Below are 19,148 nucleotides of genomic sequence, written 5' to 3' on the forward strand. Positions count from 1 at the left end.
TGAACATTTTCATGGATGATTTTTATGGCATGTGATATATATTTCAATAATTTTTTTTAAAAGTAGGAGCCATGTTAATGTTCTCTGTATTATTCCAAGTTTAGTGTTTGCTTAGCAAACAAATCAATAAAAATTTTTTAAAAGTTAAAATGATAACATTGTCTGGAGAGGTTTTCAACATATTGTATGCAGACACAGACATGACAACTATATCAACTGCAGCTGCAGAGTGTGAAGTAGTTTCCAAGTAGAATGAGAAAACTTAAATAGGTCCATTATAAATTCCCCACAGCTAAAACAGTAAATGTGAAAGAAAAGTTTTCATACAGAGTATGAAACTCTTGCTGGAAGAGCAAGTAAAGAATGTGCTTCAGGAGAAAATAAAAGTAAGTCCAGAATGAAGGAAGAAGTTGTCACTGAAGGATAATAGTTAATAAAAAAAATACTGCATGTGAACTACAGAAATGTTTGCTACCTTAATAACAAATCCCCAGACCCCCAAGAGGACTCCTTTAACAAGTAGAATTATGGAAAGATTTATCTAAATATTAGGGCAAATAACATTTCCAAACAGGAAGTCTTCAAACCTATATAAATGTAAACATTCATATATTTACATGTAAATGCAAAGAAAAAGGACAGATTATCAGGGTGAGGAACAAGGTTTGTATGATAAAAATTCTAATTTATATTTTTTAGAATTCTGTATAGTTTAGATTTTTAAAGCTTTTGTAAAGGAAATAAGAAATAACTATGTAAAGTAATCCACAAAATCACTTAGAAAAGCAGATATTTAATTCTCGATTCATTTTTTTTCAAAAAGCAAAACAGCAGAAAAATCAAAGGGAAAATTAAACCAATGAGAATCATCCTGTAAGCAAAAACATGCAAGAAGAAAAAAGATTATTTTTCTTAAAACAATTTAATTTAGTCAAATAATTCAAATGATATTCTAGCCATTAAAAAAAGACTAGACACCCTATTTATAACATCCATACCTTGGTTGTTTTGCAGAGACTTTGTCTTAGCAATTCTACAGGGATTTAACTGAAGGACTGATGCAAGTTCACATGCTCCTTGGACTGGCTGGGTTTTAATTTTTATTGGCTCATGAGAACCAGCACCCTAAACAGAAATAACCATTAGCATCTAAATGAAATCAAACAACCATTTTTATAAAAATCCTTACACATTTAATACAAACCTTCATGTCATCAAAAAGATTTTCTGTCTCCAAACTTTCACGTGGACATAGAGGGATTTTGAATACAGGATTTTCTTCTTTTATCTGTAATGGTGTTTTGTTGTCTGGTGAGGATTTATTCAAGGACTGGAGGATGCACTCCTGTAAACAGGGCTCCTCTGAAGAATCTTTGGGTAATATTCGGCTCCCATCCAAGGCCTTATGGCCTGAGGAAGAGCCTTTCGGAATGGGCTTAAAAGCCTCATAAAGAGTCACTTGCTTAAATCTGTTTTTAAAGGTCTCCTTTGCTTGGCTTTTCTCTTGACGCTGAATAGCTGAAAACCGATCAGAGAGATCCAGAGGTTTATCCATCATATTGTCTCCATGCACAGAAAACTGACTATCCATTGGAAATGGAAAAGCATTTTCTTTATCAAAAGAGGCTTGTGGGCAGCTTACTTCATGCTCATTTTCTTCCTCAGTTTTCTTCCTTTTGGATGTTCTGCCTTCCAAAGATTTCAGGGGCACCAAATGTTTATCAGTAATATCTTTAATGTGATCAGTGTCATCCATTTTACCTATGGATTCACTTATATTTTTATTTATAAGTATCTGTCTATTAGAAGATGACTGGCAAATGACCTTGTTTACTTCAGACCCAAGATTATGTGTAAAAAGGGCACTATCTTCAGATTTTGATCTAGGTTTCTCTGATCTAGAAATAGAAGTGTTACTAAAAGGGACTGTTTTCAGATGATTTTTTTTCCCAGTGTCTAAAAGAGAAGGGGATAAACCTGTATTCAAACACAAACTACTTTTCACATTAGAAGTAGCTCCAAATACAGGAGATGACACCCGAGTAGTTAATTCTTCTTGAGGAGTCTTTGAAGTAGAATCTGAAAATCTAAATAAATAAAGAATGATAAAACTTGATTCCTATTAAAGAAATAGGGTAAAAATTAAAAGACAGGCATAAGAGAACACCTTTGCTAATACAGAAGAGATAGTAAAATATTTTCTACATATCAGAAGCAGATAATGATTAACCAAAATTTAAGATACAGTACCACTGTTGCTTTATTTCCATTTGGCAGACAAAAGTAGAGGAAAATGATACAGAAAACATGTTTTAATACCCTAATATTCTTGCCCATGAGTTTTTAAAAGTAATTTAAATAACTTCATTATATAAAATATTTAACAAATTTAAAAAAGAATTTTTTATTTTTGTAGTGCTGGAGATTGAACCCAATGCCTCCTGCTTGCTAAGCAAAAGCACTCTGCTGATAAGCTACACTTCTAGCTCCCAAATCCTTATATTATAGAATTAGACATAAATTAAGACCCACCCTTTCTCTAGCAAAGGAGATAGTTGTAGAAAGGTCATTAGATTTAATTTTGAAAATGTAGGATAGATATCCTGGGTTTAGTACTTAATTTAAGTGACCTTAAATAAGACATTTAATAACAATCTCTAGGAGCTACATTTTTGTCATCTGCCCCACATTCCCCCCAAAAAGGGGTGGGTGAATATATAATAAAACTTTCCTTAATGACTTACTTTTTTAACAGACTAAATATAATAAGTCGACATCTAAAAACTGAACAAAAAAATTGCTATGGTCATTACAGTTATTGTTAGAATGGATATAAAAATGAGATGCAACACAATCTTGAAAAGTTCATCCAAACTTACAGATACATTCTGTATACCATTCAGTGCTTGGAAATATAAACACAGAAGGGATAACTGAGTCTTAAAAGGGTAGAATAACAAGGTTGGGAGCTCTTAAACACTATTCGATGATGTACAAAAAGGATCTAAAAATAATATCCACCTCTCTGTTGTAATGCACAAAAGCTCTCAACAGGTCATTAAGTGGAGAGACATTTTAAAAAATGAAAATAGAGGTAGAATAGCAAACTAAATGCTGATGGAGAGAGAGGGTTTAATTAACTGGTTTAATTATAATGGAACTTCACCAAAGTGCCCCAAGTTACCTTAAACTATCTTCATTATTTCTTGCAGATTCCTCAAAAGGCTGTTTCTTATGATCTCCTTCCAAACAGTGGTAGAGCTCATCACCAAGAGGGCTCAGGGGAGCTTGAGATTCCTTCAATGGTAAAATAAGCAGCATACTCACACAATGGAATATTATACATCCTTAATAAGGGATAGAATACTGAGTAAATGCTATGATGTGGATGAACCTCAAAATTATGCTATAGGAAAGAAGCCAGATTCAAAAGACATATAGTGTATAATTTCATATTTACACAAAAATATCCAGAATAGGTAAATCCATAGGGGCAGAGAGTAAATTGGTGACTGCCACAGGCTATAAGGTGGGGTGAATGAAGACTGAATGTTTCAGAGGTATGGGGTTTCCTTCTGGAGGAAAAAATGGGTTGGAACTAGATGGAGGTGGCAGTTGTATAATATGGTGAATATACTAAATGTCCCTGAATTATATCCTGTAACATGATTAATTTTACATTATGTCAATTTCATCACAATAAAAACGAAGCATATTAAGTTTAAAGAGAAAGAGCATTAAGATGTTAAAATTTTATAAAAGTACATTGTATTACTGGTATATAAAACTCCAATTCCAAAAAAACGCACTAAGATGGGAAGAGAATACAGATGAATTTAAAAGGATCCTTTAGAGAACAGTGCTTCTTATTCTTTAACATGCATACAAGTCGACTAGGGATCTTATTAAAATGCAAGTTCAGTAGGTCTAAGGTTCTGTATCTCTAACAAACTTCAAAAGTGATGCAGATGTTGTTGGGCTGTACATCATATTCTGAGCAAGTTTTTTTTTTTTTTTTTTTTTTTAATTTTCATACGAGGGATTGAACCCAGAGAGAATTAACCACCAAGCCACATTGCCCACACTTTTATATATTTTATTAGTGACAGGGTCTTGCAGAGTTGCTTAGGCTGGGTTTGAACTCATGACCCTCCTGCCTCAGCATCATGAGTCACATGATTACAGGCATACACCACCACAGCTGCAGCAAATTGTTCGATGTCAGCTCCCTTAACATATTTGGTGTCTAAGCTACTGACTTACTAGGTTTATGGATAGGAGGACATTAAAAACCATTAAGACACATTTAATTTTCAAAGAGTTTTAAAAAATCCACTATCATTTGAGAATACATCTAAAAAAGAGCAAAAACTCAAATGTAATGAAAAATCAATTCAATTTTCAGAAATTCAACAGTAAGATAACTTTATGAGTATGTACACATTTACTAACTAAAGCAGAGAAAATTAATTTAAAGTTGTGTCAAAACAGAACTTCTTATGACTGAAGAATTCAAGTTTTCTATTTTCTAGGGATCAATTAAGAAAAGAAAAAAGATGTAAACCTGCCTGATGTAAGGAAGTATTCAAATAATGAAAACTACAGGGGCCAATCCCTGACCAGTCCCTAAGAATTGGATTGGCAGTTCTTGATAGTCCCAAGAATTCAATCTTTTTCCAAACCAAGACGCAGTTTAAAAGATGCCAAAAAGACCCAACAAATTCTGAAACCAACCTAAAGGTTTAGGTCTTCTCTTGGATACAGTGAGGGTGGGAAGAAAGCATAAAAGAGGGGACTAGAGAGAGGACTGACAAAATAAGTCCTTTAAGCCATTATCATTCCCCTGTAATTTTGATTTGACCCATATCCTAAGAATTCTGAAGACTCAGGACTCTCTGGGGGAGATAATATAAAAGGACCTTTCTAACATTAGTTTTGTTCTAGGCCTTTATTCAATAATCTTTGGATAAAGTAATTTTCCTCTGGCTCAATTCTTTAAGAGTAGATCTAAACGGACATATCAAATAACACATATTATTAACAAACTAAACCATTACTTACAGATTCTTCTTGAACACTAAGTCCAAGTGTTTCAGCAACAACTGTAGCCAAATTAAAAGATGGTTTATCAGTGGAATAACTGCTTGTTCCACGTGTTTCTAAATAAGAGAAAAACAAACCAATTACTCAGTTTCAGAAATTACATGTAAAAAATTATAAAAAAGTAGGAAAAAATCTCAAAGAACCTATTTATAAGATGGCACTGGAGCCAGACATGGTGGTGCACACCTATAATCCCAGGAGGCTGAGGAAGGAGGACTGCAAGTTTGAGGCTACCCTCCATAACTAAGCGAGGCTCTATGCAACTTAATGAGACCCTGACTCAAAATAAAAACTGAAAAGGGCTGGGGATGTGGTTCAGTGGTAAAGCACCTCTGGGTTCAATCCTCAGTACTTGGAGGTGCAGGGGGGAAATAGTGGACAAATTTTAAAATACTGTTCAAGAAAGCTCAAAGTATCTACTATAAATAGCAATAAGTTACTGGCATTTTGCATCCACACTTGCTAAACCTTTCCAGTTTTCCATTTTTCCTAAATGTACTAAATGGAGTACATAGATTGCTTTTATTGACATTGTAAAAAAAAAATCATAAAATGGATTTGTAATTAAACCATGTTTATAGTATGTTTGTGAATATAGTGGAGGTTTTTAGCACTGCATGTTTTTCAAGTTTTAAGCTAATGCTTATCTATATAGGAATCATCTACATTCAATCATTTTAGTTTTGTATATTTAGAGTTTCTGTACATAGTAAGTATTTATGGAGTACCTATTATGTGCTGGGTATGTTTAAGCACTAGATGAAAAGAAAAAGCTCTTGTTCTCAAGAACCATATGGACTACAGTTGAAAGGTAAAAAGAGAACTGCAGTAGATGTGATAAACATAATAAAGGCACACATAAAAGGTGACTCAAACATAGGACTCCTAAATCATCCTTGGGGAAATCAAGGCAAACTACATAAAGTAATGTCTACTGACCCTTAGGAGAAAGAGGTGTGTGGCAGGTTAACTAGATGTGGGTCAGAAATTAGGATTCTAGGTATGCTTGAGGTCCCAGATATTTGAAACAAAATTGCTTGTTCAGGGAACTACATGTGGTTTAATTGCTAGAAGTGAATCACACAAGATGAAAGTAGTAGGATAGGAGCCTAGCTAGGTTAGTTAGGGATCAGATTATGCTAAGTAGTTTAAAATTTCTCCTATAAACAATGAAGAGACATCCAAGAATTTTAAAGGGAGGACAGAAGCAATACCAGGGTTAAAAATGTAATGAACAAGAAGTAATCACTAATAGGCAGAAAGACTCATTAGATTACTAAAACAGTCTTGGTGTGATACTGATGGTCTAAAACAGTACCATGGTGGTACAGAAGACTATGTAAAACAGATATGCAGGAGCCGGAATCAGTAAGGCTTAGAAGCTACATAGAACATAAGATGAAGAAGCAGGAATATAAAATGACTTAGAACTCTTCGACTTAGGTAACTCAAAAGAAATGTGTATAATATTGTTCACTGAGGTTGTAAATAAAAGGATGAAAAGTAGGTCTGATAGGAAAGCTTCCATTTTGGACATGCTGAAGATGAAAGATATTCAGAGAGAGGTGCTCAGCAGCAGGGGTATATAGTGATTTGGAATCCAGAAGAAGAGTATTGGACAGAGACATAAATTTGGGATTTATTTAGCATATAGGTTAGTAGTAGAATATTGATTGTATTATTAGAGAGCCTTCTAGAAAGATTAAAAAAAAAAAAAAAGACATGAGCAGGTCTAGAACTATCTATATTGGGAAACAGAAAACACAACTTTTGCCTCTCTCCAGTTGGCCTAAAGGATCTCACTTTTGGTCCTATCTTATGGGCAGCTCCTTCTCTGGCTACTTTGTTCGTTCCTTCTCATTTTCGTAATCTCTAACAAAACAGCTGCAATACTGCCTGAAAGGAGTGAAAAATGGCTTTCAGGGGACAAAAAAGTCTTATACTTTTTATGTATAAAGTACAAATGAAATGTAAAGAGTACATAAATGGAATATATAGCATTTTTGCAATATTAAAATTGTGTGGAGGTGAGGTGGGGGTGTAGCTCAGTGGTACAGCATTTTCCTAGCATGCATAAGACCCTGGGTTCAATCCCCACAACCCCCTCCCCCCAAAAAAAGTCATGGGGGGAGTTATTTGGGGAATTAAAAAGGCTCACTGGACAGGTGGAATGAACATGTGAAGAGTTAAGAATCATTGCTTTATATAATGGAATTCCTCTAGGCTCAGTACTCAACTTCTCTCCTCTATGATGACTTGCTTGGAAATCTCCAAGTCGCATGGTTTTGAAAATTATGCTGAAAACTTCCATACATACCTTCATCCTGAATTTCCCTAAATGCAAATTTACATCCACTCCCCATCCAAAATCTTTATCTGAATATCTATTCTATATTTCAAACAGAATATTACAAAAAACCAAAATCCTGAATTTTAACCTTTCCTATCCCTTACCCTGCAAACCTGCTGCTCTCAGTCACTTCTACCTCAGTAGCAACTCTATTCCTCCTGTTGTTCAAAGGATTTTCCCCTGTTCTTTCAACTATACAGGTTTCCTTAAAGTTTCTCAAGCAAACCAAATGGTACTTTCTTTGCCTGGGATGTTGTTCTCTCAGGTATCCACATGCCTCCCTCAGTCTCCCCTGAAGTGTCACTTAATGAGTGAGGCTTTCTAATATCCCTTTTACCTGCTTCATTTCTCTTCAGCACACTTGACTCTATGCCTGACATGTATTTATTCTTTTTCTTTCCCAATTAAATTATAAATTCCACAAGGACAAGGGCTTGTTTTGTTCAGTGCTTGACATATAGTAGATACTTATACATTTTTTAATAAATGAGTAAACCATAATAAAGCCTTCCTTATATCATTAGCAATTTATACTAATATGGATAAGAATATTAATATAAATTAATACTAGGATAACATTATTTTCTAATATGAAAAGACTTCTAGGCAACTAATAACATAAACATAAATTATATAAAAATATTCTTGAAATAGTCTAATTCTAACTTTTGGTGACTCTTGTCTACCAATAATCACAAATTTTAAACTTATAAAGTAATCTCAGTATCTTACTAGTCACTGGAGCTTGACTTTGATCACAAGTGTCAGCTACTAGAATTTCACTTTCATTAGGCTTATGTGGAGGGTGAGTTGAAGTCTTGGAGATTTTTCTTAATTCTAAGGGGGGGAAAACAGGAACAATTATGTAACAAACAAAATTATTATCAAAATATTACTCTTATAAGCTAATATTACCCTGTAGTTAAATGTATACAAACACTATTTTATTGACATAATTCTCATATTTTAAGAAAAAGTAAGTTTCTTTAGTTTTATTAAGAACAAAGCTGAAAGGCAGTGGTGGGAACAAGGACTTGAAGAGACAAGTTTCTTCTGACCTAAGACGCCTAAGGCATAACATTTTAATGTTTCTTTTTTTCCTGTATCTGTTACAAATCAGCAGATTAATTTAAAATGTATATTACATTTTACACTACTTTAATTTTCTAGAAGGAAACCCTGGAACATATCAGAAATATTTCTACTGATTTACTTCAAAGAAAACCAAAAGGATAAAAGTAAAGAAAAACACAGCCTAAATGTAACTTGAAAATCATTTTAAAAAGCACTGTGTATCTAAGATAAACAAGCAAACATGATCAGAACAAGACTAATTAGTCATTAAATCACTTAAAACTTATTTTTTAAAAATTTTGCATGGCTCAAAAGCTACTATATTGGGGCTGGGGTTGTGGCTCAGGGGTAGAGCGCTCGCCTAGCACGTGCAATGCCCTGGGTTCAATCCTCAGCACCACATAAAAATAAATAAATAAAATAAAGGTATTGTGTCCAACTACAACTAAAAAATAAATCTTTAAAAAAAAACAACTACTATGTCTTTAAAACCAAAATTTCAGATTCCAAAGAAAAAATGATCAGAATAAGGAAATAGCAAAAAATTTTATTAAATAGTTATATGTTGCTCACATACAATGAAGAAATAAACTAGAAACAATCATGTGAGATACAAAAGAGGTTCTAGTAAAGAAATTTTTGTGGTTTGGTTTCTGGATATTCATATAGATGAACCTAAATATGATCTAAATTATATAGATGATTATCTGTCTGTAATGATTCATGTTCTAATAGCAGTCAAAAAGGCCAATGACTACTCCTTCTAAAATATAATATCTAGATCCTGTTTTAATTTAGTTGCTAATTGTAGGTAGAATTTTTAACAGTTCTTTGGCTTTCCACTAGATGGTGATGCAAACACATATAAAATACAGAAAAGCTGTCAATTTTCCAATTTCAAAGAATAAATATCTACTTATTCTTTCAAAAGCATAGCTACCATCAATAATGTATTTGCACTATACAAATATCTCCAGAACTTCATATTACCTTCCTCCAATGCTTTCCTTGTTATAAGCAGTTTAGGTAAAAACTTAAAATCTTTACCATTTTTTTTTTAATTAAATGGTAATCATTGTATCATGTCATATGACAAATTTAATGGCTATATAAAAAGGTAGTTTCAAAGAATTTTACAGAAATGGTAAACTTGGCTGGAATTAAAATCTGTCACTGATAATTCACAAAACATATACATTATAAAATCATTTAATTACCACCAACTGCTACAGATTACAACAAAAATAACGAGTTAAAAATAGCTCCAAATGGTAGCAGTACCTGTGGGCAATTCTTGGAAAGTATGGAAGTTTAGAGCAAGGAAGACCTGTATGTTAATTGTGACTTATCTACTTATATGACAATTGACTTTGAGTGTATTTTTAACTTCTCTAACATCTCTTTCTCATCAATAAAAGGAGTTAACAGCTATCCCATAAGCTATTGTGATAATTAACATATAGTAATAATGTATGCAAATCAATCAGCATATTAATATATTCAAAACAGAAGATGGAAATTAATATTCTTTTCCTATTTCCTTCCATCCCAGATATGTGCACATTCGAATATTTTTAAAATAAAAAGAAACTTTCCTATATTTATAAAATGCTGAGTATTTACATATTCAGACCAGGAACATATCTACTCATAATACATGCAGAAAATGCCCCGTCACTTTATTAGTGGAAGTTAAAACTCAACAAGTGTACCATGGGTTACTGAACAATGACTATCTTCCTTCATTAGACTGAATAATGTAAAAACAACAGACAAATACTCTTTTTTTTTTTTTTTTTTAACAAAACCAGGTAACTAAGAAACAACTCTAACCTTTACCATTTGTACAAACAGAATACTCCTGTTTATTCTGTGCTTTTTCCATGTATCGGACATGGAGATTCTCCTTTCTTCGTAGCCGGTTAATGCCAGAAAATGAGAAGGCTGTTATTGGTGAACCTGGAATAACATTTTCCTCAGATGCAAGTTCAGCTGCTTGATGCTGTTGATCCTTCCTAGAGGAAGATGACAATTGAAAGAAAACAAATTCAACAAATATTTATTAAAACATCAACAATATAGTATGGAGCTATAGCAGAACACAAGTGGAAGACACAAGAGATGTGTGTAATGCCTTGCATCTAATATTCCAAATCCAAGGATTAGAGAAGCATGCAAATAACTATAATACCAAGTGGGGAATATTATCATGAGAAGTGAAACAGAAAGTGTAGTCATTGGCACCTGAGATGAAATTAGAAGTATTTCAAAAGGCAAAGAAGTTCAGCAGAGGATCCATGCTGTTTTGAGTAAAGGCACACAGTACTGTATATGTGTTGGATAAGAGCAAGCAAGAACTATAGGAAAGGAAACTGTGAGTAAATGTTCATGTAATTGAGAAAGCAAGAAGAAAAGAACAAAGGTTTTAGAGTATAAAAGTAATATGACAAGTTTATAGCAGTGTACCAGAATGACTGGTATAGAAGGAAGCAAGGCACTCAATTAGACAGTAAATTTAACAGTCCAAGCAAGGGCTTCTGTGGTTTGAATCAGAATACTGGAAATACATATAGAAAGGAAAGAACCAATTTTAAATACTGAGGTGGTAGAATCAATACTACTTGGCAAACTACAGATGGGATAATAATACTGACACTGATAACTGCCAACCTTTGCTGTGTACTTAAATCACCAGAAACTACTCTAAGTGCTGCATGCCATCACTTTAATTATCACAACTGTGTCTCATGAGATATTATTATTACTCATTTTACCATGGGAATGAAGAAAAAGAAGTTAAGTCACTTAAGTCAAATAGTAAGTAACAGAGACAAGATTTAAATTTTGGCAGACTCTAGAGGCCCTTATTGTCAAGTATTCAAGTGTTGTTATTCACTATCAAATAGTTAACCTTTATAAAGTATTCTACACCATGAGTCTAATGACCAATTATGATAGGCTGCAAAATTTGAGTTTCTATCTCAGCTTCTGATTTACATCAGTTACAACAGTCCTATTAAAATTTAAGTCAGGGCTGGGGTTGTGGCTCAGTGGTAGAGTGCTTACATGGCATGGGTAAGGCACTGGGTTAGATTCTCAGCAGCACATAAAAATAAATAAATAAAGGTATCATGTTCATCTATAACTAAAAAAAAATTTAAAAAAATTTAAATCATGTCAATTAAGTCAGATTAAAACCGTGCCACATGTCCCATTTCACTAAAAACACAAACCAAAGCCTTTGATTAATCCCTAAGACCCTATAGGATCTGTTTATCTAGCCCATATTAACTCCTGCTACATAATCTACATAATCTTCCTTGAGTTTACTCAAACACACTAAGTATAATCCTACTTTGGGCTCTTTGTTCTAGCTGTTCTTCGCTCTACTCTTCTCTAGGTATCCACATGGCTAATTATCTCATCTTTCTATCTTTGCTGGAATTTTAATAATTAAAAGTGCACCTCCCTTCCCACACAACCTTTTCCTATTTCTTGTTATTCTGCTTTATTTACTTTATCTATAGTAAATATGCTTTCTAACAAGTATGTAATTTAATATGTCTCTGCTCACTTGTTAGAATATAAACTTTAAGAGGGTAAGGCTCTCTGGTTTACTGATGAATTACAAATACCTACAATGGTAGTCAAGTAGTATGTACTGCACAAACATTTGTTGAATGAATGAATACAAGACTTTCCCAGATGCTACTCAAGAAATAAATTTATGCTGATGTGTATGTTCTTGTCAACTCAATTCAGGACCAATGGTACTTAAAAGACTGAGTTTGCACTGAATTGTGACTTCTGAGTAAAATTAAGTCAACTGACTTTCCAATATCAGACCACTACTGACCTTACTGGCCATTCTTATCAGTTTGTCAGTCATTTAATCTTTACATGACCAAAGTAGCCTGTTCTATTAATTTGTGATATTGTTTCAAACAAAACACATGAGAGTTTGGAAGACAAAGATTAATGTTTTCTAACAAAGATTTATATTTTAAATTTCCTGGACAATATAAATATTACTGTGGTCTATAATCCTATAGTCTATGCTAAAAAACAATTTTTAGAGATAATATCTAATTTAAAAAATTTTATTTTTAATTGATAAATAATGACTATAAAGTATTTTTTTTTGGGGGGGGGGCAGGGCTAGGGATTGAAACCAGGACCTTGTGTATGTGAGGCAAGCACTCTACCAACTGAGCTGTATCTCCAGCCCCCATGACTATAAGTATTCATGGAATATAATGTGATGTTTTGTAATGCTTACATCCTGAAATGATTAAATCAAGCTAATCAAATTTATCACTTCACAGATTTATGTAATGATATTTAAATTGTACTTTTCTAGGAATTTCAAAATATACAATATTTTATTATTTATTACAGTCATCTTATAATAGATTAATAATTAATTTTTAATCTCTTCCTGCAGTTCTATCCTTATTCTGGAAAAACAGAGTACACTAAAGTCATATGAGAAAGCCTTACAAATTAATGGAGTGTGAAATCTGTTTGGCCTACCTTTAACTAATCACGTCATAGTGTACTTTCCTATTAGTCATAAAAATTCAACCTGAAACACGAATGAGTCATGAGAAGAAACTGATTTCCTGGCAGTGTCAATCTACAAGTAGCTGGGACCACAAAAGGAGAAAACAAACAAACACCTAAAGGACAAAAACCAAAACTAGCTCCAACTAGAAGTGCCCAAACTAAATAAATAAATGCTGGTTTTATCCTTCTTTGTCATAGTAAAGGGGAGAAAAAAAGAAACAAAACAAAACAAAACAAAACTTCTGTCTTAACCAAATATTATTCTTAATATTAAGTCTCTGATTTTCTGAGAAAAGTTAGGAGTTTCTGTCATAGCTTTTGGCTAAACTGATTATGCACAGTTGTTATTCTTTCACTTTTATTTCTGAGGGCTTGAGAATAAATGTTTTCGGTTGTTTATTTGTAGGCCTCCTCTTAAATTCTATCAAATCTGTTTTAGTTGTTCCTTTCCCCAAAGATCTATAAAGGATCCAAGGTTTCTCTTCATGTGGAGTCCGCAATTTTTAACATTCAACTTTTCTTTCTCCACTCCGAAGAACTTATAATTCCAGTTAAAACATAATTTAAATATAAGGAAGCAAGGTTAAAACTATCACCTTCATTTAAATGTTCTAATTTTCCAAAAGGGAAGAGGATTCCCTGAAACTAGTGAGCCTTATACAGATCCCTGAGAACCTTATAATTTTATCTTATGAATAATTAAAGTAAAATTAATTTTTAGAAGTAGTGCTATTAGATCAGTTGTCTACGGAATGTTTTATCATATAATCAAGGTCTCAAGAATGTATCAGACAATGACTTCCTTGATATTCTCTCAATGCAAAAAAAAGAAGAAATATAAACACAGTATCAATAAAGACAGATTCTTAACTGACACAAATTATTATTTGCAGTACTGAGGACTCTTAACCATTGAGCCACATCCCCAGCACTTGTTATTTTTTATTTTATTTTCAGACAAAGCCTCACTAAATTGATGAGGATAGTCTCCAACTTGAAATCCTCTTGCCTCAGCCTACCAAGTTGCTGGAATTACGGATGTGTACCACTGTGCCTGGCTATACAAATTATTATTATTGAAGAAAATCCTCATAGCTTCATGTTCAGGTGTTTTGTTCCACATCAATGACCTTGATGAAAGGCATTAATGGAATATTCACAAATTTGTGGACTATACAAGCTTAGCATAAAAACTAACCTTAGAACAGCAGCAAAAGTCAGCAAATGAAAGACCCCACTCACATACTCCAAGGCTAGAATTATGGGCCAAATCTAATAAGATACAACAGAGCAGGACTAAATGCTAGGTATCAGTCTTACTGAATCAATTAAGAAGAGAGATAATCTGTGCTTTGTCATCTACAGGTCAACACTCTGTAGGTAACCTTCTGAAGCAGTTTTAACAACACTGTAGAAAAGGTATATAAAGCCTGAAGGTAGACGTGGGTTCACTTACTAGTCAAGGTGAATGTTATTTAATCTTCCTGAACCTTGGCTTCCTTGTCTATAAAATGGGTATTTTCCTGTTTTCTTTTTAAATGAGGGTATAAAAAGCAAATAATATACACAAAGATATAACCCAGTGCCCAGAAAATTAGTAGGTATTTAATAAATAGTACTTAAAAATGAAGGAGCAGATTAAATGATATGAGGTGTCTTTGACAAATTATTAAGTCCTGTGTTTAAAACTAAAACAGCAAATTCACAAGTAGAGGACAATAAGATACTAACTTAAAGGTATGAATTAACTGAAAACTCCATAAGCAACCATGAGCAATATGTTATGTTTGGGTAATATCAATATAGGTTAAAAAAAAGTGTGTGGTGGGTATATTGGCCAATACTGGTGTATTGGTCAGACTTATATATCTATATCAAATTCTTAAATAAGATACTGATAACTAAAACATTAAAAAAAAATAGCAGTTTGAAAAGTCCTGAAGTAGTGCCACATGAAGAACAGTTAATGAAGAGCAGATATTTACTTTAGAGAAGACAAGACTCGGAAGAACCACGATGGGTGTCTTCATGTATCAAAAGTGTAGTAAAGTAGAAGAGAGTAAAATCAGAATCAATAAATATAATTTGTAAATAAGGTGATTCTACGCAAGCATGGGAAAACTATCATCTTGCTAAAATTAAACAGACTCAGGAAATGATGATCTTGTACTAAAGGTATTTCAACAATGGTTACTTGTTAAAGAAGTTATAACAGGAATTTTATTAGAGAGATGAGGGTTAAATGAAGTGAATTCTACAGTCCTTTGAAATCTTGTGTAGATTCCTTAACTTTCACTAATGCATCACATTTATTTTCCAATACAAAGAATCATGACCTCAATACATAGCTTAACTATTTGTTTCCTGTGACTGGAAGAGCTTACTCTTTGTCTTTATTTTTCAACTTTATAACAGCAAATTTTTATTGAATAATTTCTTACTGTAGTGTCACTTAACTGTAGAGACACTTAAGTGACATAGAAGACACTGAAACCAGCTCAGGAAGGGCTGGGGATGTAGCTTAGTTGCAAAGCATTGCCTACACATGTGAGGTCCTGGGTTTGATCCCCACCACTAGAGCTCGGGAAAGAAGTCAAGCAGGTTAGAATTACTGCACTTAATAAGAAGTCAATATTTTTTTCTAAAGTTCAGTGAAATTTCAAGCACTAGCAGCATAACATTACAGTGGTTTAGATAGTCAGAGGAAGTGAGGTTGCCTTTACAAGATTATCCTTGCTATTTTTAAAAAACTGCTAACCATAAAGAAATTTGAGGCAAGTCAGTGGTAAAATTGGCTCAGGAGAATCACAACTATCTTAAATTTCATGAAAGATACATTACTTCCTACACTGTTCTGACTAAGCATATTAAATAAAATAAATAAAATATATGTGCTTTGAACTTGTCTATATAATTAGTTTTTATTGTAGCCTTTACTGAAGTCTACTTCTTTTGTAAAAATATCAATTCACTTCAACAGGAAAATTTGTGCATTTAAGAACAATAAAAATAAATTCTAAATAATTAAAATTCATATTTCTATCAAGCAAACGACAATCCAGTTTCAATACAATTTATACACTTTGGTTTTGGAGGCATTTCTGTATTAATCTTTATATACGTAGTATCTTTAGTATCTTATCTCTGCTATCATAAATATCAAGGTTGAGAAGTTCAAAATACCACAAGCTACATGTACTAAATCACTTCACATAGATTAATGTAGGTCACCAATCACTTATCTGAAATCCTTGGAACCAGACAGGATTCAGAATTTAGATTTTAAAAAATAAAATATAACACAGAACAAATATGTTATTATACGACACTTCCAGTGCAATTTGAGGCACTGTCCAGTAATCAAATACACTGGTATTTTCATAGCAAAACATACAAATACTCACAAAGTGAGATGAATAAATAAAAACTACAAATAGCATTCTAGTACTTGAGATACACTTAAGTTGTGAATAACATTAAAAAAAAAAAAGAACCTTTTGGGTTTTGGAATCATATTGAAAAACTGTGGGTCTGTCTTAGCCTTTTTTCATCACAGAGCATCAGTAAAATTAGAAAGTGTTGACATTTTCATACACACATTTCATAGCTTTAGTCTGATTTCATAGCCTTCCTTCATCATCTATCATCCCCCTCAAAATTCCCTTTGGCTATCAGTGTTCAGTGGACTAATTAATATGAAAGAAACAGCAAAATTCTATTGGACATCTAATACCTAAAAGCATACTGATAAGAATTTTATTTCCTCCTGTGAAACATGTTTATACACAGATAATAACTAATCCAAGCCAAAAAAAAAAAAATCTTACATCTTCATAGTTTGGGGTATCAAAGTGTTTGTGTTTATTTGAAAGCAATAGAATCTTTAAGAACCCTATAACACCATCGGTACTATCCCAGATTCTAAGTTTTAAAAAATACTTTAAGAGTTTGGTGCTATGGTGTCCCATTAGTTCTAGCAATTTGGGGGGAATGAGGCAGGAGGATGGCTTGAGACCAGAAGTTCAAGGAGAGCATGGGCAACACAGAGAAACCCTGACTCACCCTCCCCACCAAAAGTAAGTAAAATAAATAAAAATACTACATAATCTGCATATAAATGGGAACTAAGAATTAGCCCTATCTCAACCCTGAATTAGTTAGACCACATCAGGGGGAAAAAAAAATTTAAGACAGGATAGCACAGAAATGAAAACAGAAAAAAAACAAAAAAACAAGGTGTTTAAATCAGAAGACATGGGTACAAGTGATGGTCTTATTACATAGTAGTTAAGAAATCACAGGCAAGTTATTTGACATTGCATTTTAGTTTCCCCATTTGTAAAGTAAGGATAATAAAACTCTTCTGCAGAATCAGAGAAAAGATTAGAAATAATAAACATAAAACACAGAAGAGCAACTGGAATATGAGAGATAAGTTATTTTTATTTTTAAAGAGAAATGGGTGAGAATAGAAGAAGACAGAAGTTCTAACAGGCCAAAGAACTCAGTAAGAGGAAATACTTATTCAGTCTGCTTTATGAAGCTCTGAGATACAGCTGGAAGAGGGTAACAAAATACTTGATATTTATAAATTATAAAATGTTTTAATTAAAATGTTGATACTTTTTCACTGTACACTCACACACTAACCAAAGAGAAGAAACACATTTTTTATACATATCCCCCAAACATAAAAATGTAGCAATATCTTTATTTTTAAAATTATAGAGGACCAAGTTTTAAGAATGAAATCTGCAACTCTTAAGATACTTTCAAAGTTTCTAGAGCTAAGTAAAATAAAGAAAATTGGAGGAAAATATTTTCTGTTAAAATTTAGGAAAAATACTTACTCAATCTTTTGCTGCAGTTGTTCAGAAAGCTTTTTATTTTCTTCCTGAAGAGAATTCTTTTCATTCACTTAAAAACAATGTGAAAAAAGCATATAATACAGTTATATTAATATTCATGTCAGGATTTTTTTTTAATTATTTTTTTTTTTAGTTGTAGTTGGACACAATACCTTTATTTTATTTATTTTTTATGTGGTGCTGAGGATTGAACCCAGGGCCTTGCAAGTGCTAGGCAAGCGCTCTACCGCTGAGCCACAGGCTTTTAAAATAAAATCCACAATTATGAAGAAATGAGAATTTCTAATTTTAAATCATATTATTCTAGTTTGATGCTACTGTGCAAAAGTAATTTGTTACCAGGTAGATATTACTACCTTTCATATTGTGCCATTTCCATGTGATTAATAAATTTATGTAACACTTGTTACAAAAGAGAATACTTTATGTACTAGAGATAGAGTCTAATACAATAAAGATAAGAAAAAATTCCATGTGGTCACTCAGTCCTACTAATTTCAAATACCAATTTAGGAAGAGTCACTTATCTTAAAATAAATTTGATCATAAAAACAACAAAAACTGCCAGAATGGTGATATATGCCTACAAGTCCAGCTACTTGGTAGGTTAAGGAAGGAGGATCACAAGTTCAAGGCCAGCCTGAACAATGCCCTGAGACCCTGGCTCAAAACATAAATATAAAGGACTGGAGGTGTAGCTCACTGGTACGGTGCTTGCCTAGAACATTCAGGTCTGGAGTTTGATTCTTACTACAAAATAAAATTAAAAAAAAAAAAAAAAAATCCTCCAAAAGAACTTCTCAAGTATGCATCTCAGAAAGGATATCATACCAGACAAAGGTGCCAAAAACATACAATGGAGAAAAGCTAGCCCCTTCAACAAATGGTGCTGAGAAAACTAGAAATCTATATTTAACAAAATGAAATTAGACGTCTATCTCTCACCCTGCACAAAATTCAAAGTTGGTCAAGAACCTACGCATTAAACCAGAGACCCCAAGCCTTCTAGAAGAAAAAGTAGACCCAAATCTCCATCACGTTGGCATAGGATTGAACTCCTCAACAAGACTCCTAAGGTACCAGAAACAAAATCAAGAATCAATAAATGAAATGGTATCAAACTAAAAAGCTTCTTCACAGCAAAGGAAACAATCAAGAACGTGAACAGAGAGCCTACAGAATGGAAG

General features: G+C 33.0%; 1 protein-coding gene across 5 annotated transcripts in view; it reads right to left on the bottom strand.

Annotated features, from left to right (window-relative positions):
• Positions 1–19,148, bottom strand: part of Rbbp8 (RB binding protein 8, endonuclease) — an 85,536-nt gene that overhangs the window by 20,836 nt on the left and 45,552 nt on the right. For 4 of the 5 annotated variants that reach the window (XM_046433798.2, XM_046433788.2, XM_046433806.2 and 1 more), the window contains exons 6-12: positions 17,944–18,010; positions 10,361–10,542; positions 8,186–8,290; positions 5,062–5,159; positions 3,185–3,297; positions 1,205–2,087; positions 999–1,125 (exon numbers count right to left, since the gene is read on the bottom strand). In XM_046433798.2, coding sequence (XP_046289754.1) covers positions 999–1,125; positions 1,205–2,087; positions 3,185–3,297; positions 5,062–5,159; positions 8,186–8,290; positions 10,361–10,542; positions 17,944–18,010 — 1,575 coding nt within the window. The remainder of the gene's footprint in view (positions 1–998; positions 1,126–1,204; positions 2,088–3,184; positions 3,298–5,061; positions 5,160–8,185; positions 8,291–10,360; positions 10,543–17,943; positions 18,011–19,148) is intronic. The other variant, XM_046433820.2, reaches the window with a different exon arrangement.

Source organism: Marmota monax, unplaced genomic scaffold (assembly GCF_021218885.2).
Source record: "Marmota monax isolate L192 unplaced genomic scaffold, Marmota_monax_Labrador192_F-V1.1 WCK01_AAM20220418_F8-fsc00126, whole genome shotgun sequence".
Classification (NCBI taxonomy): Eukaryota; Metazoa; Chordata; class Mammalia; order Rodentia; family Sciuridae; genus Marmota; species Marmota monax.